Source organism: Sus scrofa, chromosome 4 (genome assembly GCF_054392235.1).
Source record: "Sus scrofa isolate SSC_HxYL_T2T_F1_AM1 chromosome 4, Sscrofa_HxYL_maternal_Yorkshire_Landrace_v2.0, whole genome shotgun sequence".
In the NCBI taxonomy this organism is placed as follows: domain Eukaryota; kingdom Metazoa; phylum Chordata; class Mammalia; order Artiodactyla; family Suidae; genus Sus; species Sus scrofa.
The window spans coordinates 60,295,060-60,319,828 of NC_139386.1; the positions used below are offsets into that span (position 1 = coordinate 60,295,060).

The 24,769-nt window shown below is 42.3% G+C and overlaps 1 protein-coding gene and 1 long non-coding RNA gene across 2 annotated transcripts in view; one reads left to right on the plus strand and one right to left on the minus strand.

Annotated features, from left to right (window-relative positions):
- ZNF704 (zinc finger protein 704) overlaps positions 1 to 24,769 on the plus strand; it is a 271,560-nt gene that overhangs the window by 231,523 nt on the left and 15,268 nt on the right. Inside the window, exons 5-7 of the mRNA XM_021089176.2 lie at positions 7,253 to 7,353; positions 16,789 to 17,056; positions 20,280 to 20,384. Of these exons, the coding sequence (XP_020944835.2) occupies positions 7,253 to 7,353; positions 16,789 to 17,056; positions 20,280 to 20,384 (474 nt within the window). The remainder of the gene's footprint in view (positions 1 to 7,252; positions 7,354 to 16,788; positions 17,057 to 20,279; positions 20,385 to 24,769) is intronic.
- The window catches only part of LOC146403822 (uncharacterized), a 509,633-nt gene that overhangs the window by 73,807 nt on the left and 411,057 nt on the right, over positions 1 to 24,769 (minus strand). The window lies entirely within an intron of this gene.

The following is a 24,769-nucleotide window of genomic DNA, read 5'->3' on the forward strand; positions in this document are numbered from 1 at the left end:
TCGGATCTCACGTTACTGTGGCTGTGGCCCTAGCCTGGGAACTTCCATATCCTGTACATGTGGCCCTAAAAAGCCCCCCCCAAAAGATAGTATTATTAATATCTTTATATTATCTATCTTTGCATTTTGGATAATTTGCTTAGAATAGACCCCTAAAAGTTGAATTGGGCCAAATTTATTGACATTTCCAAATCTTTTCATGTGTATTACCACCAAATTTAGAGATGGCAGATATTGTACATGAGTAAATTAGGAGAATAAAGCTCCAACAGGTTGGAATGAAATGGGATAATGAATGTGAAATGTGGAGTTCCCGCTGTGGCCAAGTGGGTTAAGGATCTGGCATTGGGTTAAGTGGGTTAAGGATTCAGCATTGCCATGGCTGCAGCATAGGTTGCAGCTGCTGCTCAGATTTGACCCCTGGCCCAGGAACTTCCATATGCCGGGGGCACAACCAATAAATAAATAAATAAATAAGATGTATTATTAAAAAAGAAGTAGAGGAGAAATCAGGCTTTCCCCTGTGAAGGGGTTTTAAGAGTGTCCCCTCCCTAAGCATAGTTTGTGGTCTCCCCCTAAACGTTAGAAACTTTACTTATGTTTCTAAACCCACATGTGCCACCACCTTGCAAATCAACAAGAACTTTCTCTGACTATACATCTAGACCATAATGCTGCATGAAAGCTTTTCCAATTGCGCATGCTAATGACCTGAGTCATTATAAATTAGACAGTCATTTTTCCTGCAGCAGATTTTCCATTGCCTTCTGGTGAATTTAGACCTTCCTCAAATAGCTAGCTCTTCAGGGTGTATAGAGTTGGAAAAAAAAAAATTACTATGTAGAGTGAAGAGAAAGCCATCTGTCGTTCAGTGCTCACCATGGACCTCCACTGAGCAGTAAATTTATAGCCAGGTAAGACCATCAAGTGGTAATCATGCTGGGAAATCTTAAATTCTACAGAACAATAGTCTTCCTGACAACTATTCGAATGTAGATTATTTAGTAAGTGAATTTCCTAAATGCTCTAATACATTAAGAGGTTTCAATGGTGGCTCATTGCTGTGGGCCCCAAACACAACTTTCCCAAGATTCAATGCAACAAATCATTATTGATATGTGATGTTAGATGCTGGAGTAGAGTGTTGGGCAAAAACCCAGGCTTCTTACTCTCAAAGACATTACCATGATAAAAATATTTAGTCTATCCCCAACATGCCTCTTGGAAACCCAGCAAAAGAAAAGAGTAAGGAAGAAGCAGAGTTGATCATTGTTCTTCATTCTGTTGCCTAAGTTTCTTTGGGCAACCCATTTCTTTGGAGCCCTTAGCAAGGGACCAAAAGAGTATGGGTGTAACTGAGATGATACTCAAACAATTGCAGTTGGTAGTTATCCAAATTCCAAGGGATTTAGAGAGGATATTGGTCAGCTTCCCTGTATGGGGTGGAAGGCGGGGTGGGGGGGGAGGGAATGATACCTCCATATCAGCTATTTCCTCCTAACAAAGGAAAGGAACCATGCCAATAACATTTATTCTTCTACAATAAGTACCAAGCTTTACCAATCAATTCAAAAAGCAAATGCTTAGCATGTTATTTCAAGGATGAGGAGCAGCAGTTTTATAAATCATACTTGTTATGGCACAAAAATACCGCTGTGATTGTCATTTCCTAAAACAATCAGCAGTTTGACCCTTTTAAAAATTTTTAAGATGCAGAAGGAATTTGGCTCTGTATGCTGTTTAATACTATTATATTAATTATGAAAGACTAACTGGTAGGAATCATCACGTGACACTGGATAAGTCACATCTTCCTTCTGAAAACACTTTCTTCTATTTGTACTGAAAATACCACACTGTCTTCCTTACTGCTACTTCTCTCCCTCTTCTTCTCTCTCTCTCAATGCTCCTTCCCAGTTTCCTCCATGAAATATTGGATGCTGCGGTATCCTGGGCCTGCTGACCATCTCTAGCTGCATTTTTCCCTAGATGATCTCATCCAGATTTAAGTTGTAAGAAATCCTTCAGCTCCTGACTCCAAATTTGTATCTCTAGCCCTCACTTGTCCTCAGTTCCAGGCTCACTTATCCATCATTCTCCTTGCCACCTCCTCTTGATCAATAATAAGTATCCCAAACAGAACTACAACCACCTGGCTCTAGAAGTCATCTTTAATACCATCCCTTTAATATCCTTCATACTCAACCCCAAAGCAAGTACTGTTGCATCTGCCTCCAGAATGGATCTTGAATGTGTCCACTTTTCTCCATTCTCATGGCCCAGACCTTCTTCAAGCCACCATCTTCTCTGACTTGTGGTAACATCACACAGGTAATCTTAATTTCTCACTCCCCAGAACAGAGTGATGGGGTTTTTTTTAAACCTAAATCATAGAATTTCATTCCTCTACCTAAACCCCTTCAGCAGCTTCTCCTTTATTTTAGAATAAATGCAAAATCCCTACCTCCCCATACAAGCCCCTGCATGATCTGGCCCTCTTTGCCTCTCCACATTATCTCTTTATTTTTTTATTTTAGGACCACATCCATGGCATGTGGAGGTGCCCAGGCTAGGGGCTGAATCAGAGCTATAGCTGCTGTCCTACAGCACAGCCACAGCAACGCCAGATCCAAGCTGCATCTGTGAACTACACCACAGTTCACGACAATGCTGAATCCTTAACCCCTGAGCAAGGCCAGGGATCGAACCTGCATACTCATGGATGCTTGTCTGATTCTTTCTGCTGAGCCACCACAGGAACTCCTATGTTATTTGTCTTTTTTTTTTTTTTTTTTTTTTTTTTTTGCCTCTCTACCTTACTTCAAACAGATCACTCTTTCTCCTTTCCATCTAAACTCACTGTCCTTTCTGGCCCTCAGTATGTCAAGCTCTTCCCCATCTTCAGGCCTTTGCATTAACCCTTCCTTCTGCCTGGAAAACTCTAACTCATAGCATGACTGGCTCCTTCTCCAACCTTCAGGTTCCAGTCAAAAGGGACCTTCTAGAGGCCTCATCTGACCTAGATCAGCCCACCCCCATTTCCAGTAACCTCTCCATCACCATAGCATCATTTATTGTCATTTCTGCCTCTCCCCCAACTGGAATGTAAGTTCCTGGAGAACAGCTTCTTTTCTTTCTGTCACCAGCACCTGGAATATTCGTTGCTTAATAGCTATTTGGTTTAATGAATGAAAGAATACCATCAGTGGAAGGTCTTAGGATGAATCAAAAAGTGTTGTCCTCTATCATGGCTTCATTTCCACACTCTCAGATACCTATAATTTTGGTTTGAGTCATTGATTCCCTTAAGTGGAAGATATATTTTAACAGTATAGCTTCATCGTCTGAAAAATAGTCAGAAAGCACTCATTGTGTGAGGATTTGTTCATTAATATTGTTGGATCACTACATGCTTTGAATGAAAACACCAGGTAGAATTCTGTGAACCGTGGGGCCAGGGTGGAGGCAGGGCAGGATGTAACGCTCCCTTTGCCTCATCTTAGAGTGGGTGGGATCAGTGGCCTGAAGAGATGAGGGCCTGAAATATGTCAACTGTCCCCTTAGAATAAATACAGACTTCTCAGGACCATGTACTTCCAGGTCTCCCAATTCTATCTTTGCTTCTCAGCTCCCCTCACAGCCCTGCCACCACCTCCGCTCCAGCTCCTTGCTGCTGGAACTCCTACAGCTCAGTATCACCCACTGCAGGGGGGAGTGTGGCCCAGCCTGGGCTGCCCAATTGCTGCAGCTGGAATGGCTAGGTGGCTGTGTCTGGAACTCTGGCCACCTGGTCAGAGCCTTTGGCACCCCACGGCCCTCTGGGATCCTGAAGGCCCCAGGAGGCTTGGGCTCCCTCTGCTGTCCCTAATCTGCTCTAGCAGACTACAGTCATTGGCCACCATGCTCTGTTCTCCGCTAGCTGTGCTGACAAGTCCATTTCGAACAGCAGGATGCTCCTCAGTCCTGCAAGTTTCCAGGTGCCTTGTTTCAACTGAGAAGCCTCGAGAAGGACTTGGGTGGGGGTGGCTGTCTGGAACAGCGTGCTAATCTCATTATAATAGCTGTTGAGTCACCCTCTAAATGTGTAAATAATTGCTTTGTAGAACAGGGCTGTGGGCAGAAATCCTACTAGATGTGTAAACAAAGCCACATCAGTTCTGTCAGCTCAGGGAAGGTATCACAACAACTACATTTATTGATCAGGGTAGGCTTGCAGTTGAAAGGTTTATGTATTTCTCATGTCACAATCCAATCAGGTCTTTAGGGGGGTGGTTATGGGTGTCTCTGCTCCACGCAGTTCTCCAGGGACCCAGGCCCCTTCCTCCCAGTTCAGTGGTTCCTTTTTTTTTTTTTTTTTTAATGTCCATACCCATGGAATATGGAAGTTTTAGTGCAGGGGTTCTTAACCTGAAGTCCGCAGGTCCCCAAAGGAGTGGATGGAATTCAGGGAGTCTGTGAATTTGGAGGGGAGAAAAAGTAATATCTTTATTATCAAGAACCTTTTAACTATAATGTAGCATTGCCTGCAATTGTGATTAAAGACATCAAACCACAGTAACATTAGTGCCAATAACACTGGCAGACTTGACTACCGATAGAAATCATGGGAGTTCCCATTGTGGCTCAGCAGAAACAAACCCAACTAGTATCCATGAGGATGCTGGTTTGATCCCTGGCCTTGCTCAGTGGGTCGGGGATCTGGCATTGCTGTGGCTGTGGTGTAGGCTGGCAGCTACAGCTCCGATTTGACCCCTAACCTGGGAACTTGCATGTATCGTGGGTGCGGCCCTAAAAAGCAAAAAAAAAAAAAAAAAAAAGGATGGAACTAGAGACTCTCATACTGAGTGAAGTAAGTCAGAAAGAGAAAGACAAATACCATATGATATCACTTATATCTGGAATCTAATATACAGCACAAATGAATCTTTCCACAGAAAAGAAAATCATGGACATGGAGAACAAGCTTGTGGTTGCCAAGAGGGAAGGGGAGGTGGGGGGGAGTGGAATGGACTGGGAATTGGGAGTTAATAGAGGAAAACTATTGCCTTTGGAGTGGATAAGCAATGTGATCCTGCTGTATAACACTGGGAACTATATTTAGTCACTTATGATGGAGCATGATAATGTGAGAAAAAAGAATGTATAATGTATGTGTGACTGGGTCACCTTGCTGTATAGTAGAAAATTGACAGAACACTATAAATCAGCTATAATGGAAAAAAAATCATTATTAAAAAAAGAAATAGGAGTTCCTGTTGTGGCGCAGTGGTTAATGAATCCGACTAGGAACCATGAGGTTGCGGGTTCGATCCCTGCCCTTGTTCAGTGGGTTAATGATCCGGCGTTGCCGTGAGCTGTGGTATAGGTCGCAGATGCGGCTCGAATCTGGCGTTGCTGTGGCTCTGGCGTAGGCTGGCAGCTACAGCTCCAATTTGACCCCTAGCCTGGGAACCTCCATATGCCGTGGGAGCAGCCCAAGAAATGGCAAAAAGGCAAAAACAAAACAAACAAACAAACAAAAAAAAGAAATAAAAAAGAAATCATGGACATTTTCATATCACATTCCAATTTGGGAAGATATCATGAAATATCATTTATGCTGAACACTACCTTGAGGAGTTCCTGCTGTGGTGCAGCAGGTTAAGGATCCTGTGTGGCCACAGCTCTGGCATAGGTCACAGCTGCAGCTTGGATTCAATTCCTGGCCCAAGAGATAAATTGCCATATGCCACAGGTGCAACCAAAATAAAAAACAAACAAAAAAACACTACTTTGAAATTATAATAGTTGTCAGATTCACTTAAAGATCTTGTTATTTAATAGTTAAAGAATACATAATATTACCAGTATCACCAGATTTTTAAAATAATTTCATAGCTGTCTTTCAGTACACTTGTGCTTCTTTGTAATCCTATGTAGTTGATTTTAAACATTAAAATAAATTTTTCTAAGAAATGATCCATGGATTTCACCAGACTTCTAAAAGAGTTCATGGCAAACTAAGGATTCAGAGCCCCTGATCTAGTGGTTCTGCTGTCCCCGAAGTCCTCTCTAGTCAACAGAGTGGGCTGAGGTGGCACTGAGAAGTAGTTTAGGGATGAGGTTTAGGAGGGATGTGCATCTTCTGCTCTTGTTCCTTTGTCCTTTTTGGTCCCATGACCCCACCTAACTGCAAGGAAAGCTGGAAACCACAGTCCTGCTGTGTTCCCAGAGGAAAGGGGATGGGGCTTGCTGAGCACATGGAGGTGATTGTCACCATGCCCAGTGGGACAATTAGCAAAGAGACACCCTCCCAAAGACAGGCGCTCTCCCCGGAAAAAAAAAAAAAAAAACAAAAAAAACAAAAAAAAAACACTTAATGCTCTGTCAGATTCTTGCCTGGATGTATAATCATAATAAGACCATAATTGCTGCCATTGGTCCAATAGTTATTCTATCAGTCCTGTGCTAAATGATTCATTTTTATGACCTCCTTTAATCCTCATAATAACCCTGTGAGGCAGGTACTATTGTGGTTCCTACCTGATAAATAAGGAGATCAGGACTTGTGCAAGTAAATCCAATCACTGTGCTGGACTCTGGGAAAACTTCTGAGATCCTTGTAGAAGAAGGTGGAATTGTGTCCTGGTGGAAAGGGTGATTCCTGAAGCCAGACTCCCTCAATTCATATCTCAGCTTTGCTAGAAGCTGGTTCATTGACCAGGCATGTTTTACTGAAGCTTTCCATGAATCTGTAAAATGGTGATGATAATAATAGTGTCCATCTTTTAGGATTAAGTGAGATAAACTCTTAGAACAGCACCTGGCACATGGTAAGAGCTCAATGAATGTTTGACACAGTCATTAACACCTAAATGACACTGTGACCTTAATGAAAGGGAACTAAATGTTCCTGCAGGGCTCAGTGTCCATGATGGATGGAGGAAAACCTCTGAGGTCACCAAGATCCTTACCGGCAGAGGAGTTCCCTAAAATTGTATACTATAAAGTCAAGAGAATAGGAAGCTGTTACTTTTCTAATGAAGGAAAAAAAAATAGATTGGGATGACAGAAAAAAAAAAATGATGGGTTAGGAGTTCCCTGGTAGCTCAGTAGGTTAAGGATCCAGCATTGTCACCGCCGTGGTGCGGGTTCAATCCCTGGCCTGGGGAACTTCTGCATGCCATGGGGACGGCAAAAAAAAAATAAAATAAAAAATAAAAAATTGATGGGTCAGTTTTCATTTTAATGTAACTTTCTCTTCCCTTTATAGAACTCCATGAAGGTGATGTTCAAATGCCTCTGGAAAAACTGTGGGAAGGTGCTGAGCACTGCCGCGGGTATCCAGAAGCACATCCGGACCATTCATCTTGGGTAAGGCAGCTCTGCTTCAGCGCTTGGTGTATCTCTATCTGTTCAATCCAGGGGCACCCGCACTCAGAATTACACACCACACTGGGCCTTAAAAATTCTGAACCCAGGATTAGGGACTGGACCTTCTTGTTCTTCCCAGTCACTATGGAGATGCCACTGTAGATAATACTGGCCAATAAAGCAAGTGGAAAGAACATGGACTTGAAGTTGTGAAGCCTCCTTAATATACTTTCTGAGTGACATTAGGCAAATCACTGCTCTGAGCCTCAGTTCCCCCTGAAAATCAGGCTAACAGTATCAGCCCTGCAGGATCAAATGTGAAGGTCAAAAATAAAATGTATGGGCGTTCCCGTCGTGGCTCGGTGGTTAACGAATCTGACTAGGAACCATAAGGCTGCAGGTTTGATCCCTGGCCTTGCTTAGTGGGTTAAGGATCCTGCGTTGCTGTGGCTGTGGCATAGGCCAGCACCTACAGCTCCGATTGGCCCCCTAGCCTGGGAACCTCCATATGCCTCGGGAGCCGCCCAAGAAATGGCAAAAAGACAAAATAAATAAATAAATAAAATAAAATAAAATAAAATAAAATGTATGTGAGAGTGACTCCTAAATGATGAAACACTAGGATAGGACAGAGAAGGGTAGGGTAGGGACTCCTTGGATGCCTCAAAAGTGTCTGTAAAATTAAATATGCACTTTTTCCTAATGGATTATTGGTGACTTTAAGCCTCAAAGGCAGATATAGCCTGAAAAAGGTTTAAGAACCATGGCGTCAGTCAGTGCTGCTGTTGCTATTCTTATGATGCCTGATGACCTGCTCTGTCATTTTCTGTTGCCCAAATAGGTCCTTTATTTGTACAAGTAACACTTTTTTGTGTGTTATATAAAAACCTTTCTAGGAGAAAATGGAGCCCTGCTACATTGTTGGTGGGAACATAAATTGGTACAACCACTATGGAGAACAGTATGGAGGTTCCTCAGAAAACAGAATATAGAATTACCATATAATTCAGCAGTCCCATTCCTGGACATCTACTTGGACAAAATTACAATTCAGAAAGATATATGCACCCCAGTGTTCTTAGCAGCACTATTCACAATAGCCAAGACATGGAAATAGCAACAAATGAATGGATTAAGAATATATATGGAGTTCCCGTCGTGGCGCAGTGGTTAACGAATCCGACTAGGAACCATGAGGTTGCAGGTTTGGTCCCTGCCCTTGCTCAGTGGGTTAAGGATCCGGCGTTGCCGTGAGCTGTGGTGTAGGTTGCAGACGCGGCTCGGATCCTGCGTTGCTGTGGCTCTGGCGTAGGCCGGTGGCTACAGCTCCGATTTGACCCCTAGCCTGGGAACCTCCATATGCCGCGGGAGCGGCCCAAGAAATAGCAACAACAACAACAACAAAAAGACAGACAAAAGACAAAAAAAAAAAAAAAAAAAAAAAAAAAGAATATATGCTACATATACAGGGTGGAATACTACTCAGCCATAAACAAGAACAAAATAATGTCATTTGCAGCAACATGGATGCAACTAGAGATTCTCAAAGTGAAATAAGTTAGAAGGAGGAAGACAAATACTATATATCACTTATATGTGGAATTTAAGATATGGCACAAATGAACCTATCTACAAAACAGAAACTGACTCACAGACATAGAGAACAGACTTGTTGTTGCCAAGGAGGAGGAAGGAAGGAGTGGGATGGACTGGGAGTTTGGGGTTGATAGATGCAAACTATTACAATTAGAATGGATAAGCAATGAGGTCTTACTGTGTAGAGAGGGAACATGTGTACAGATAGAACATGATGGAAGATAATGTGACAAAAAGAATATATAAATATATGTATGACTAGGTCACTTTGCTGTACAGCATAAATTGGCACAACATTGAAAATCAACTATAATTTAATTTAAAAAATAGGTGCAAGGAAAAAAAAAAAAACCCTTTCTAAAGAAAGAAAGGTGAAACTAAGTTTCAAGCGACAGGGATTGGGAGCCACTTCAGAGGGATAGTTCAGCGTCTTGTCCTTTAGTCTCTGGGTCTTTCTTGTCCAGGAATCTGGGATTTAAAAGGGACCTTGAGAAGCTGTAAGTCATAACCAGTGTGCAAATATATATATATATATATATATATATATATAAACGGAGTTTCCATCGTGGCTCAGCGGTAACAGTCCTGACTAGTATTCATGATGAGGCAGGTTTGATTCCTGATCTCACTCAGTGGGTTAAGGATCCTGCATTGCTGTGGCTGTGGTGTAGGCCCACAGCTGCAGCTCCAATTGGACCCCTAGCCTGGAAACCTCCAAATGCTGTGGGTATGACTCTAAAAAAGCAAAAAAAGAAAACAAGAATGGGCTTGAAGTGGAGTTCCCATTGTGGCTCAGCAGATTAAGAACCTGACCAGTATCCATGAAGATTCAGGTTTGATCCTGGGCCTCACTCAGTGGATCAAGGATCTGGCATTGCAAGCTGTGGTGTAAGTCATGGAGGAAGCTCGGATCTGGCATTGCTATGGCTGTGGTGTAGGTCGGCAGCTACAGCTCTGATTGGACCCCTAGCCTGGAATCCACCCTATGCGGCAGGTGGGTTTGAAGATGATTTTACTGCTCTGTGCCAGTGGGCTCCTTTAGTGACTGGAAAGAAGCAGTGACTGGAACCTGCAGGGTTTGGGTGGCTGGGCACACAGCCAGACCCTCCCAGGGCACAGCGCAGGGAAAGTCACCTGGCGCTGTGGGCGTGGCCCAGTGGAGCAGGCCTTCCACTTCCCTAGCCAGAGGCTCCACCTCATCCTTTTGAGAAACACCACACTGAAACACCCGTGGGGTAGAAGGCACTCCTGTTCCTAAAGCCTTCTGGGAAGGAAATGCTGCAGCTTCTCCCCTCAACCCTCACCGTCAGGGCAGCTCACAGCACAAATAGCTCGGAGTTATTTAAAGGTTTAGGAAGAACTTACCGGAGCTATAATCAGGAGCTAGGGTATTTGTTTTAAAGGCCATTTACCCAGAAAATCGAATCCTATTCAGCACCCTGCAGAAACGCATGTATATATCTATTTATAGACTCTAAGTGGCATCATAGGATTTTCCTTTGAGCCCCTGGCGTGCTCTCACAGTGGGTAAATTCAGAATACAGCCACTGGAAAGCTCCCATCATGGCTCATCGGTAACTAAACCAGCTAGTATCCATGAGGACTCGGGTTCAATCCCTGGCCCTGCTCAGTGGGTTAAGGATCTGGCGTTGCCGTGAGCTGTGGTATAGGTCAGACACGGCTCATATCCTGAATTGCTATGGCTGTGGTGTAGGCCGGCAGCTGCAGCTCTGATTCAACCCCTAGCCTGGGAACCTCCCATATGCTGAGGGTACAGCCCTAAAAAGACAAAAAAAAAATAAAATAAAAATGAAATGCATCCACTGTATTCGCTTCCCTGGGATGCCCTCTCTAGCCCAAGCACTTCATATTGCCTTGAAGAGTTAGGATTCACCGCCTGGCAGCCACTGTACAGAACGGCCTGGGTTAGCAGGACTCCAAGGCCCTTATGTTCATATGTGATGCCTGAGTCTTCCGCCCCTTTATCCACCAGGAGGGGGAAACCACCTTTGCCTTATTCTGTCCTCAATTATGTGGCTGGAGGAGGATGGAACATTGTTAATGAGTGTTGGCTATAGGCGACGGGAGGGAGCCTACCAAAGCCCCAGAACATGTATTTGCCATCTATTGGAGCTGCAGTGCACACCATGCCCATACAAGTAGTATCTTGTTTTTCTCTTAAGTCTGACTCCATCCTTCTGCCCCCGGGGCTGAGCCTGATTTATCCCCATGTGGGATACACAGTTTCCCCCAGGCCTGTGTGTCTATTAGTAGCAGCCAGTAGCAGCTCTGCCTGCCCTTTACTGGAAAGGAAGTAGGGACAGGAATAGAACAGACGCACATTCTTCAGCCCACTCTCTGGGGTCTTCAATGGTCTGCTTGTAAGTCAGCCAAGGCCAGCCTGACCTGATACGTACAGACACCTCCCCAGACGCCGCAGCCTGAGAGCTCAGGGGGACGGGAAGGAGCCGCCCAACTGGCTAAACAGAAAGGCTGAGGAGAAGGGGAGATTTGTATTTTAGGTTCTATCCAGGGATTATAAGCAGGGGGGAAAAAAGTTTATTCCGGGTCAGTGCCTGGCTCCTGCCAGATATGTTATGAAATTGGGGGGCGCCCCATGGAAGGGAGATAAGCAGAGGCCATCCCATGAAACCAGGAGGCATGATGTGCACCATTTCCCAGAAATGAACAAATCTCATCAATGTTAGTATTTTTGCAGTCATTTTTATTTATTTATTTATATTATTTTCCCACTGTACAGCAAGGGGATCAAGTTATCCTTACATGTATACATTACAATTACATTTTTTTTTCCCACCGTTTGTTCTGTTGCAACATGAGTATCTAGACATAGTTCTCAATGCTGCTGAGCAGGATCTCCTTGTAAATCTATTCTAAGTTGTGTCTGATAAGCCCAAGCTCCCGATCCCTCCCACTCCCTCCCCCTCCCATCAGGCAGCCACAAGTCTCTTCTCCAAGTCCATGATTTTCTTTTCTGAGGAGATGTTCATTTGTGCTAGATATTAGATTCCAGTTATAAGTGATATCATTTGGTATTTGTCTTTGTCTTTCTGGCTCATTTCACTCAGTATGAGATTCTCTAGTTCCATCCATGTTGCTGCAAATGGCATTATGTCATTCTTTTTTATGGCTGAGTAGTATTCCATTGTGTATATATACCACATCTTCCGAATCCAATTCTCTGCTGATGGACATTTGGGTTGTTTCCATGTCCTGGCTATTGTGAATAGTGCTGCAATGAACATGCAATGCATATGTCTCTTTTAAGTAGAGCTTTGTCCAGATATATGCCCAAGAGTGGGATTGCAGGGTCATATGGAAGTTCTATGTATAGATTTCTAAGGTATCTCCAAACTGTTCTCCATAGTGGCTGTACCAGTTTACATTCCCACCAACAGTGCAGGAGGGTTCGCTTTTCTCCACAGCCCCTCCAGCATTTGTTATTTGTGGACTTATTAATGATGGCCATTCTGACTGGTGTGAGGTAGTATCTCATGGTAGTTTTGATTTCTCTTATAATCAGCGATGTTGAGCATTTTCTCATGTGTTTGCTGGCCATCTGTGTATCTTCTTTGGAGAAATGTCTATTCAGGTCTTTTGCCCATTTTTCCATTGATTGGCTTTTTTGCTGTTGGGTTGTATAAGTTGTTTATGTATTCTAGAGATTAAGCCCTTGTCGGTTGCATCATTTGAAACTGTTTTCTCCCATTCTGAAAGTTGTCTTTTTGTTTTCTTTTGGGTTTTCTTTGCTGTGCAAAAGCTTTTCAGTTTGATGAGGTCCCATGGGTTTATTTTTGCTCTAATTTCTACTGCTTTGGGAGACTGACCTGAGAAAATATTCATGATGTTGATGTCAGAGAGTGTTTTGCCTATGTTCTCTTCTAGGAGTTTGATGGTGTCCTGTCTTCTATTTAAGTCTTCCAGCCATTTGGAGTTTATTTTTGTGCATGGTGTGAGGGTGTGTTCTAGTTTCATTGCTTTGCATGCAGCTGTCCAGGTTTCCCAGCGATGCTTGCTGAATAGACTTTCTTTTTCCCATTTTACGTTCTTGCCTTCCTTGTCAAAGATTAATTGACCATAGGTGTCAGGGTTTATTTCCGGGTTCTCTATTCTGTTCCATTGGTCTGTCTGTCTGTTTTGATACCAGTACCACACTGTTTTGATGACTGTGGCTTTGTAGTATTTCTTGAAGTCTGGGAGAGTTATGCCTCCTGCTTGGTTTTTGTTTCTCAGGATTGCTTTGGTGATTCTGAGTCTTTTGTTGTTCCATATAAATGCAGTCATTATTTTATTACACAAAACTTTCTGTGGAAAAGTATAATTTTCCACATCCTGGGGAGAAGAGCTGTGAAAGCACCAGAAGATGCTTTTCCTGGTGATAGTAAATATTGAGGCCTTTTAACATCACCCTTATTCTTATTTAACAAGCACTCAGTGCTTATTATATGTGCAGTACACGTCTAAATACTGTATACAGTAGGTGGTCCATACATGCATATGTAGAAAACATGGATAAGGAGGGCCAACTGTGCTATACCATTTTATTTTTGTATATATGTGTGTATTTTATATATATATATATTTTTTTTTTACTTTTTAGCACTGCACCTGTGGCATATGGAAGTTCCCAGGCTAGGGGTTGAATCAGAGCTGTAGCTGCTGGTCTCCACCAGAGCCACAGCAATGCCAGATCTGAGTCGCGTCTGCATCCTACACCACAGGTCTTGGCAATGTCTGATCCTTAACCCACTGAGCTCAGCCATAGATCAAACCTCCATCCTCACGGATGCTAATCAGATTCATTTCAGATTCATTTAATTTATTTTTTATTAGGATAAAGTTAATTTACAGTGTCGAGTCTATTTCTGCTGCACAGCATAGTGACCCAAACATATATATGCACATATATATTCTTTTTCTTATATTATCTTCCATTATGGTCTATCCCAAGCTCTCTTCTTCTTTATTCATTCATCTGTTGATGGATACTTATGTTGCTTCCATATCTTAAACATTGTAAATAATGCTGCTATGAACATTGAGGTGTATGTATCTTTTCAAATTAGTGTTTTGGAGATTTTTTTTTTTGATGTATACTCAGGAGTTGAATTGCTGAGCTCTGTGATATTTCCATTTTTAGTTTTTTAAGAAACCTCCATACTGTTTTCTTCAGTGACAGTCCAAATTTACATTCCCACCAACAGTGTACAAGGGTTCCCTTTTCCCCACATCCTCTCCAACATTAGTAACTTGTGTTCTTTCTCATGATAACCATGCTGACAGGTGTAAGGTGATATCTCACTGTGCTTTTGATTTGCGTTTCCCTGATGATTACTGATGTTGAACATCTTTTCATGTACCTGTTGGCCATCTGCATGTCCTCTTTGGAAAAATGTCTATTCAGGTCTTCTGCCCATTTTTTAATAGGGTTGTTTGGTTTTTTGATGTTGAGTTAATGGACTGTTTTATGTATTTTGAATATTAATCTCTTATTTGTCATATCATTTGCAAATATTTTCTCCCATCCAGTAGCTTGTCTTTTCAATTTTATCAATGGTTCCTTTTGCTGGGCAAAAACTTTTGAGTTTAATTAGATCCTGTTATGTTTATTTTTGCTTTTTTTCCCCTTTGCTTTAGGAGACAAACTGGAAAAAATATTGCAACCATTTATGCCAAAGAGTGCTCTGCCTATGTTTTCCTCTAGGTGTCTTATAGTATCTGGCCTTACATTTAGGTCCTTAATCCATTTTGAATTTTTTTTTCTGTATATGATGTTAGAGAATGTTCTAATTTCATTCCTTTATGTGGAGCTGTCCAGTTTTCCCAGCACCACTTATGGAAGAGACTGTCTTTTCTCCATTGTATATTCTTGCCTCCTTTTGTCATAGATTAATTGACCACAAGTGCATGGGTCTGTTTCTGGGCTCTCAATTCAGTTCCATTTACATAGTGTCTGTTTTTGTGCCAAGGCCATGGTGTTTTGATTACTATAGCTTTGTAGTATAGTCTGAAGTCAGGGAGCATGATTTCTCCAGCTCTGTTCTTTCTTAGGATTATATTAGCTATATGGAGTTTTTTGTGCTTTCATGCAAGTTTTAAAATTATCTATTGTAGTTCAGTGAAAAACGTCATTGGTGTTTGGGGATTGCATTGAATCTGTAGATTGCCTTGGGTAGTATGGTCATTTTAACAATATTAATTCTTCCAACCTGAGAACCTGGTATATGTTTCCATCTGTTTGTGTCATCTTCAATTTCTTTCATCAGTGTCTTTATGATTTTCTGAGGACAGGTTTTTTACCTCCTTAAATAGGTTTATTCCTAGGCATTTTATTCTTTTGATGTGTTTCACTATGGCTTTCTGGTCTGCCTCTCCCACTAGACTCTATGTTCCATCAGGGCAGAGTCTATTTATGTTTTGTTCACTGTAATATCAGGATACCCTAAAAAAAGATCCTGGACATAGTGGCCTCTCAATAAATTGTTGAGAAAAAGAATATATATAGGTAAATGTGTGTAACTGAATCACTGTGCTCTATACCTGAAACTAACACAACATTGTAAATCAACTATACTTCAATTTTTCTTTTGTATTTTTTTTTTTTTTAGGGCTACACGCACAGCATATGGAAGTTCCCAGGCTAGGGGTCCAGTTGGAGCTACAGCTGCTGGCATACACCACAGCCACAGCAACACAGGATCTGAACCACAGCCAGCCTACATCACAGTCACAGCTCACAGCAATGCTGAATCCTTGACCCAGTGAGTAAGTCCAGGGATTGAACCAGTGTCCTCATGGATACTAGTCAGGTTCATCACCACTAAGCCACGATGGGAACTCCCAACTATACTTCAATTAAAAAAAAACCAAAGATCAATACTAAATTATTGTTCAATGATTGAATAAATCACTTATGTGTGGAATCTAAAAAACAGAAAAGGATACAAATGAACTTATTTCTGGAACTCACAGACTTTGAAAAACTTACAGTTACCAAAGGGGACATGTGGGGGAGAAGAAGGGGTGGACTGGGGGTTTGGGATGGCAATGTTCTAAAATTAGGTTGTGATGATGGTTGTAGAACTATAAATATAATAAAATTCATTGAATTAGTTTTTAAGTACTAAATGAATATACAAGAAATAGATTAGACTTTCACTGTAATTAATAAGTAGGATTGGCACAAGTGAAAATGTACTTTTAAACCAAGTCATTATCTTTTAATCTCATGTATTCTTTCATATGAATTTTCACTTACTATTGCACAAACATAAAAACATCGATTTTTAAAAAATGAAACAATAAAATAAAAAAAATCAAAGATGAATATATGAAGTTCCCATCGTGGCGCGGTGGTTAACAAATCTGACTAGGAACCATGAGGTTGCGGGTTCGGTCCCTGCCCTTGCTCAGTGGGTTAAGGATCCGGCGTTGCCGTGAGCTATGGTGTAGGTTGCAGATGCGGCTCGGATCCCGCTTTGCTGTGGCTCCGGCGTAGGCTGGCAGCTGCAGCTCCCATTAGACCCCTAGCCTGGGAACCTCCATATGCCGCGGGAGCGGCCCAAGAAATGGCAAAAAGACCAAAAAAAAAAAAAAAAGAGTATAAATTATTATGAATAATTGATTGATTGAATACATTGTTTTAAGAAATCAAGGAAGGCTTACCTGGAGGTGGACAGTATTGCAGGATAAGTAAGAGTTTGCCAGGCAGGCAGGACAGAGGACAAGCAGTCCAGATGGAATGAACAGCATCTACAAGATCTCAAGGCAAGAAAACGGCTTGGGTAATCAGGACTGTTTTGCTCTCTTTTGCATTAGGCGTGTTGGGGAATCTGACTACAGTGATGGAGAAGAAGACTTTTACTACACTGAGATCAAGCTCAACACAGACTCGGTGGCAGACGGACTGAGCAGCCTGGCCCCGGTTTCGCCCTCCCAGTCCCTGGCTTCACCCCCTACCTTCCCCGTCCCAGATTCCAGCCGAATAGAAACTCCTTGTGCCAAAAGCGAGACAAAATTGATGACACCCTTGAGCCGCTCTGCTCCCACCACCCTCTACCTCGTGCACACCGACCACGCTTATCAGGTGACTGGCAAGGGACCGTGGGAGTAATTTGACTCCTGCCTGAAAGCAGTAGCGTTCTGACCTGTGAGTAAAGGACCACTCAGAGGAAAAACAGCATCCAGGATAGCCCTGGGGCAGAGTTTGCTCTTTTTCTGTTTTGGGGGGGCCGAACCTGCCGCATATGGAAGTTCCCAAGCTAGATAGGGGTCAAATCAGAGCTACAGCTGCCGGCCTATGCCACAGGTTATAGCAACATGGGATCCGAGCCACATCTGCGATCTATACCACAGCTCATGGCAACGCCGAATCCCCCCACTCACTGAGCAAGGCCAGAGATCGAATCTGCATCCTCATGGATACTAGTCTCCACTGCGCCATAATGGGAACTCCCTTTTTTTTTTTCTTTTTCCCCTTTTCTAGCCAAGATCTCATGCAAACGGGACCCTATTGGTTCTTGAACTCTCCAGTCCTGACTGAAGACCCCATCCCTGTGAGGTTCTTATGGGGATTATAATCCTCAACACTGTAAAAACCTCAGAATGATGCCTGGCACATGATATAAGTACATGTTAAATAAAAAAATAAAATAAATGAAAAGGTGAGCATTCAGTGCGTTGGCACAATGACAGCTTCATCCAAATCTGGAACTTTGTGTCCTGCCTTCCAATTTGGTAACTAACTCTTCGAGACTAGAGCTGTGGTTGTCAGTGTTCCCCAAATCAGCAGTGCCAGCATCACCTGTGAACTTGATAGAGCTGTGGATTTCCTGGGTCTGCTCCAGGCTAGTGGGACTAGAAGCTGGCGGGGTGGGGTGGGGGGTGGGGGCGGCGGAGCACTCTGTGTTTAATGGAACCCTCCAGGTGATTCAGCATCACTCCAAAGTCTGGTTAGACCTCAGAAACAAATTCTACAAATACAGGACGTGGCTAAAGCTCCTTTTTCCTCAGCAGTTATTAACTCCTTTAAGTGTTGATTTAATAAAATTTCAAAAAAAATTTTTTTAAAAAAAGGATTTTTCCCCGAAATTCTAAACTGCTTTATGTAATTTTTTAAAAGAAAAATCTCTTGTACATAGGGAGTTCCCATTGAGGCTCAGTGGGTTAAGGACCTGACGTTGTCTCTCTGTGAGGATGTGAGTTCTATCCTGCTCAGAGAGTTAAGGATCCCATGTTGTGTAGGCTGGCAACTATAGCTCTAATTTGACCACTGGCCTGGGAACTTCCATATGCCACAGGTGCAGCCATAAAAAGAAAAAAAAATCTTCTGTACATATTGGTAATTGTGTTCTCCCACCCTTTCTCTATAAACACTTTCCATATAACCGAATATATAACTGAATTTAATTAAATCAAAATATCAAATTGTTATAATCATTCTCTTATTATTAGGTACCTACTTTTTTAGTCTATCCAGCTTTTAAATTACCATTAATGACTCTACTGTGGCTACCTCTGCGCCAGAAGATTTTTTTTTTTTTTAATTTCCAGAAGAGTAATCATTGTCTATAACATGAACAGCTGTATATTGCCAGAATATTTTCCAGTGGTACCAGTTACAAAACCATTGTCATTAGCGACTATATAAAAGCAGAAAAACTAAAGCTGTAGAGGAAGAAGTCAGCCATTTATCTAGTAGACTTCAGATCAAGAGCAATGGAATAGAGCTAATTATTAAATTAGTTGATGCAATAAATTTCATTCCTAACTCTTCTCATGTTGGTCAAAAAGAATAACTCATCCTCTGTGTTTTTTTTTTTTTTTTTCTGGGTTGTATTTAGGTCTAAAATCATGGGCTTGAACCAATTATTTTACTTGTATATAATGAAATTTGGAACACACACTAAGGGATCTAGAAGTTCCTTCCCAAACCATATATTCATAACATTAGGACTTTTCTGTTTATAGATATTACAAATGTTCAGCATAAAAATATTAAAACATAAGCAAAAAAGAAAGTCCATCTTTAGCCCCAACAACAAGAAAGCTCCTTGGTTCATATTTTTTGTTATGTCCTCAAAACTGTTCTTTGTGGGAGTTTCCATCATGGCTTATTGGAAATGAACCTGACTAGTAATCATGAGGACTGGTGTTTGATCCCTGGCCTCACTCAGTGGGTTAGGGATCTGTCATTGCCGTAAGCTCAGGTGGCAGATGCAGCTCAGATCTGGTATTACTGGGGCATAGGCCAGCCACTACAGCTCGCATTCAACCCCTGGCCTGGGAGCCTCCATATGGGGCAGGTCCGGCCCTAAAAAGACCAAAAAAAAAAAAAAAAAACAAAACCTGTTCTTTGTGTATATGTATACTCGTTTTAAAATATGGAATCTACTGTAATACTGTTTTCACTATGTTTGTTTTTCCCACTTAATATCTCCTGAGCATTTTCCCACTAATGAGTATTCCTCAACGACATCATTTTTAGTGGCTATATTAAAATGGGTATATCAGAGTTCCCGTTGTGGCTCAGTGGAAACAAATGTGACCGTCATGCATGAGGACACAGTTTCGATCCCTGGCCTTGCTCAGTGGGTTAAGGATCCAGCGTTGCTGTGAGCTGTGGTGTAGGTCACAGATGCAGCTCGGATCTAGCGTTGCTGTGGCTGTGGTGTAGGCCGTCAGCTACAGCTCTGATTGGACCCCTGGCCTGGGAGCCTTCATATGCCAAGGGTGCGGCCCTAAAAAAACAAAACAGAATAAAATAAAATAAAATAGGTATATCATTACTTACCCTTTTCCCCATTATTGGACATATATAAGTAATACACACATCTGCGATGAACATCCTAGTATCCATTTACTTAGAATAAATTCTAGAAGTGGAGTAGCTAATACATGGACCACTAAGAATTTTGACATGTATTGCCAAATCGTTGTAAACTATAACCTCCTAAAGTGTTGTAATTCACAGCCTATCATTACTGTATAGAAAAGTGTTTACTTCGCCACTTGATAGCGAGGAATTGTATCTCCCAGATGTCCTAAAGCAGGTCTATGTAGGTATATTCAAATTTCTTTTCAGAAATCAACAAAATCTGTCTCCTTTTATACCTTAGATAGCTTAGATGTATAAAAAGTTTATCTCTAGCTACTCTCTTTGACCGTGTTTTTAATCTCCTATTGTAGTTTAGTCTAAGTTATTAACACAGCAGAGATCATTTCTGAGGTCCTACTTTGGTAATGGCAGCTTAAGACTCTGGAGAAGAAATGTTCTTTCGTAATGACTTTCTCTGTCTTCTATTTGACAGGCCACACCCCCCGTGACCATTCCGGGATCGGCCAAGTTCACCCCCAATGGCAGTAGCTTCAGCATTTCTTGGCAGTCGCCTCCAGTTACCTTCACGGGCATTCCTGTAAGTAGAAGAACAAAAAGCCAGAAATCTGGTCAAAGCCAGATGTTAATTTAGAGAACCAGTTGTAGAAACATGCAAGAAAAAGACAAAAATCGGAATGCCAGAAGTATTCTTTTCTTTTCTTTTTTTTAAAAATATTTGTAAACTCAGCAAGGAATCTCGTGGTCCAGCAGGACCAACTTCTCTATAAAAAGGTGTTGTGACTGGAAGTTTAGAAATGAAAAGATAGTTTCAACTGTTGCATAAACAACTTGTTAGAAATATATGGAGTTTTTTTTGTGGGGGTTGTGCATTTGTATGTTTCTGAAAGACTTTATAAAATTAATACCTGAACCCAGACCCTGATTGTCAAAAAGACCCTATATGTAAATGGCATGTATCATTATGAGTAACTTTCTAAAATTTGACTTTGAAATTATTGTTGGTGAGTATGTTGTTCTAAAAGTTCAAATGATGGGAATTGAAATCACTTTTTTTTTCTTCCAAAGCCTGAATAATCCAGGCTGATGGGTAATTTGCAAATAAATGAGTGCTGCAATATGCCATTCATTGGGTGTAAGTAGTATATACGAATTGATTTGATGTATTAAATGATGACTGTCTGAAAACTTACCATGAATTTATTTGATTCTTAACTAGTCATTTTAAAAGATACGGAGTATTTTATAGCTTATCACAGAATATTCATAGACCCCCACACTGCTGATGCTCGAAGGGGTTTATAACTCCCGATAAGGTTCAGAAAGTGGCTTACGATAACAGATATTAACCTGATTTTCTGCTTTCCACCCCTCTCCCCAAGGACCTCACAAAAGCTTCTTATTGCAACCGCTGGCAACTCCCAGAGGTTTCTAGCAAATACTAAGGCCTCCTGTGGAGCTGATAAAAATGAAAGTGGCTCAATCAATTATGCTGTACTCTGTCAATGAATATTTATTAAATTCCCTAAAGGAATAGCCAACAATAAAAAGCATCCTGCTGGCAGCAGTTTGAGAATTTGTGGCTTCCAGAAAATACTCCCAGAATTAGATTTTTAAACAGTATCGTGGATCTGGAGTAATTATGAAAGGGGCCTGCTTCACAAATAGTGGAAACTGCTGGTTCTCAGAGAGCAAGAATATGATGAATGACCTTGTCAGTAAACATTAAAAAAGAACAGCTTAGACTTGTAGGTATTAGTTTGTTTCTGGTAAGAACAATGATTCCCATGAGGTGGGTGTCAGAGAGAGGTAAACAGTCAGCCCTTAGGGCAAACTTTTTTTTTTTTTTTCCTTGGATAGACATAAAAAGACCCAGAGTGGCTCTCAGTATGACATTTGAGATAACCCTTTTAACCCAGAAAGGGCAGTTACAGTCACAGAATTACAGAGACCTGCTACTCTGTATTTTTTGTTTTAAGGGCCGCACTCGTGGCATGTGGAGGTTCCCAGGCTAGGGGTTGAATTGAAGCTGTAGCTGCCGGCCTACACCGAAGCCACAGCAACGCCAGATCCAAGCAGAGTCTATGACACAGCTCATGGCAACATCAGATCCTTAACCCATTGAGCGAGGCCAGGAATCGAATCCATGTCCTCGTGGATACTAGTTGGGTTCATTAACTGCTGAGCCACGATGGGAACTCCAAGAAACCTATCACTCTGAATTCTGTTCATTCCTGCCTTTGATTTGAGCAGAATTTTCAAGAGCATACCCCATAATGCTCCTCTGGTATTTAGAACAAGAATAGGGATTTTCTGTCGTGGCTCAGCGATAACGAAGCCTAATAGTATCCATGAAGACTCAGTTCAATCCCTGGCCTCGCTCAGTGGGTTAAGGATCTGGCGCTGCCGTGAGCTATGGTGTAGGTCGAAGATGAAGCTTGGATCCTGTGTTGCTGTGGCTGTGGTGTAGGACCTCTAGCCTGGGAATTCCCATATGCCACAGGTGTGGCCATAAAAAGAAAAAAAAAAAAAAGAATAAATAATACAACCCAGTTCAGACTTCTTTTCAAATTACCTCTGTTATCGGCCAAAGTGGAAAAATTTTCCCTTTGGTTTTATTAATTAGTTTCCTTCGGAAGAATAGTGCCATGGATCTGAATGGTTTTGCACCAGCTCCATGGCCTCCAAGGTTCCTAAATGTCTTACGCTGTAGGATAGCCTCCTGTTTGTTTTTCAACAGTAAAACTTTAAAATGCTTCTCTCTCTGGATACTGTGGATATCTCTCTCCGGATCGCAAGGCTCTAGATTTTTCAGAGCCCCTAATGTCACTCTCATTTGACGACCAGGGACAAAATGGACTAGAGCTTTGACAGAAAGTACGTAGAGTAGCTGGGTTAATGGGTTAATCAAGTATCCCACTAAAGTCCTATGTGAGCTTCTCATTTATTCTTCCATCAGAGAATTCCCAGTCGATCTGCTCTTAGACTGCTTTAGCAGTCAAGCCTGCCATTGCTATTCAAAAGTAAAAGTAAGTGGGGAGTTCCTGTCATGGCTCAGTGGTCAACAAACCTAGCTAGAATCCATGAGGTTTTGGGTTCGATCTCTGCCCTCCCTCAGTGAGTTAAGAATCCGGCATTGCCATGAGCTGTAGTGTAGGCCACAGATGTGGCTTGGATCCCATGTTGCTTCGGCTGTGGTGTCGGCTGGTAGCTGTACTTGGATTCGACCCCTAACCTCCATGTGCCGCGATTATGGCCCTAAAAAGCAATAATAATAATAATAATAGTAAAGGTAAGTGGATGGAGGGAGCTGCATTTCCCAAGGCTCTTGTTTCATTCTAGAAAGAAGGCAAGAAGCCTGACTATTGGAAATTCCCATGTGCTGCAGTGAGTTAACAATCCAGCATTTGCAGCTGTGGCGCAGGTGGCAACTGTGGTGTGTACCGTGTGGGTTCGATTCCTGGCCTGGGAAATTCCACACGCCTCAGGTGCAGCAAAACAAACAAAGAAACAAACTAAAATTACTACTGAAAATGCCCTTCCAGTCCCACTCCCTATCAGTGCTTTTTTAAAAAGTGTCAGGGTTCTTGTCCTGGCTCAGTGGAAGCGAATCTGACTAGTATCCATGAGGACGTAGGTTCAATCCCTGGCCTCAGTGGGTTAAGGACCCGGCATTGCCATGGGCTGTGGTGTAGGTCACAGACATGGCCAGCTGGGATCTGGCATGGCTGTGGTATAGACCAGTGGCTCCAGCTCCGATTCAACCCCTAGCCTGGGTACTTCCATGTGCTGCGAGTGTGGCCCTGAAAAGACCCTAAAAAAGTGTTTGTTTGTTCTCTACTCCCTTCTTCTGGGGGTTGGATCTCACAGCTCCACAGCATGCAGCCATAGGACTGTCACATGTCCACTGACAGGGTGCCAGCAACCGTCCCTGAATCCTCCAGGAGTGCTAGTCCTGCCCCTAAGAAGAGGGGAGCTGATTCTAAGATCATGTGAATCCCCATGTCCTAAATTCATGTCATAGAGTTTTCAGAAAGAAGCTCTAAAAGTTTAATATCATAATGGTGGCCTCAACTGTCTCCACACTGAACACCAGAGCAGTTGCCATTTCATTAAATCCCCTTTAAAGAACACATCTCTCGTTGTACTCCAAAGCCAGACACTCTGAGGCTGTCTTTGCTTTGGGAAGGTTTTCTTTGCTCCCAGGTCTTTGAGACCCAGTATTGAAGAGGGGATCCTTTGTACGCTTCTAAGAAAATAAGAAAAAATCTCCTTCTGAGAAATCCCAAGGTTTGCAGGATTTTATTTATTCATTTGCCTACACCAGGCTTTCTGAATTTGGAGCTTTAATAAGTTCCCTGGGTAAGACCTGATCCCAGAGGTGTGTAGCCTAGAAGGTCGATCTGCATATTCACAGATGAAACTGCAGGTTCAGTCTTTTCCAGCTGAAGGCTGTGGGCGTGGGTGTGGGGAAAAGACATTCATTAATTATTGCTTTCTTTGACCTGTTTTTCCCCAGTGATCCCGTCTTTTCTTCTAATTATTTCCATTTCTTTCCCTGTCTTTTCATGGCAGAAAGCTGAGAGGTCCTGGCTCCTGTGTTAGTCTGTTCCAACTGCCATGACAGCCTTAGTGGCTTAAATGAACCGCATTTATTTGCTCCCAGTTCTGGAGGCCAGAAGTCCCAGATCCATGTGTTCGCTGATTCAGTTCCCAGTGAGGACACGGTTGCTGGCTAGTCGGGGGCCACCTTTTCACTTTGTCCTCACATGGCCTCTTCTATGGGAGGATGGGGGTGGAGAGAGAGAGTGCTCTGGTGTCTTTTCTTGTAAGGACACTAATCCTATCGGATCAGGGTCCCAGCCTCTTGACCTCATTTATCCTTCACTACTTTCTTAGAGGCCCCATCTAAACCACACTGAGAATTAGGGCTTCAACATATAAATTTGGGGGGCTTGAGGGTGG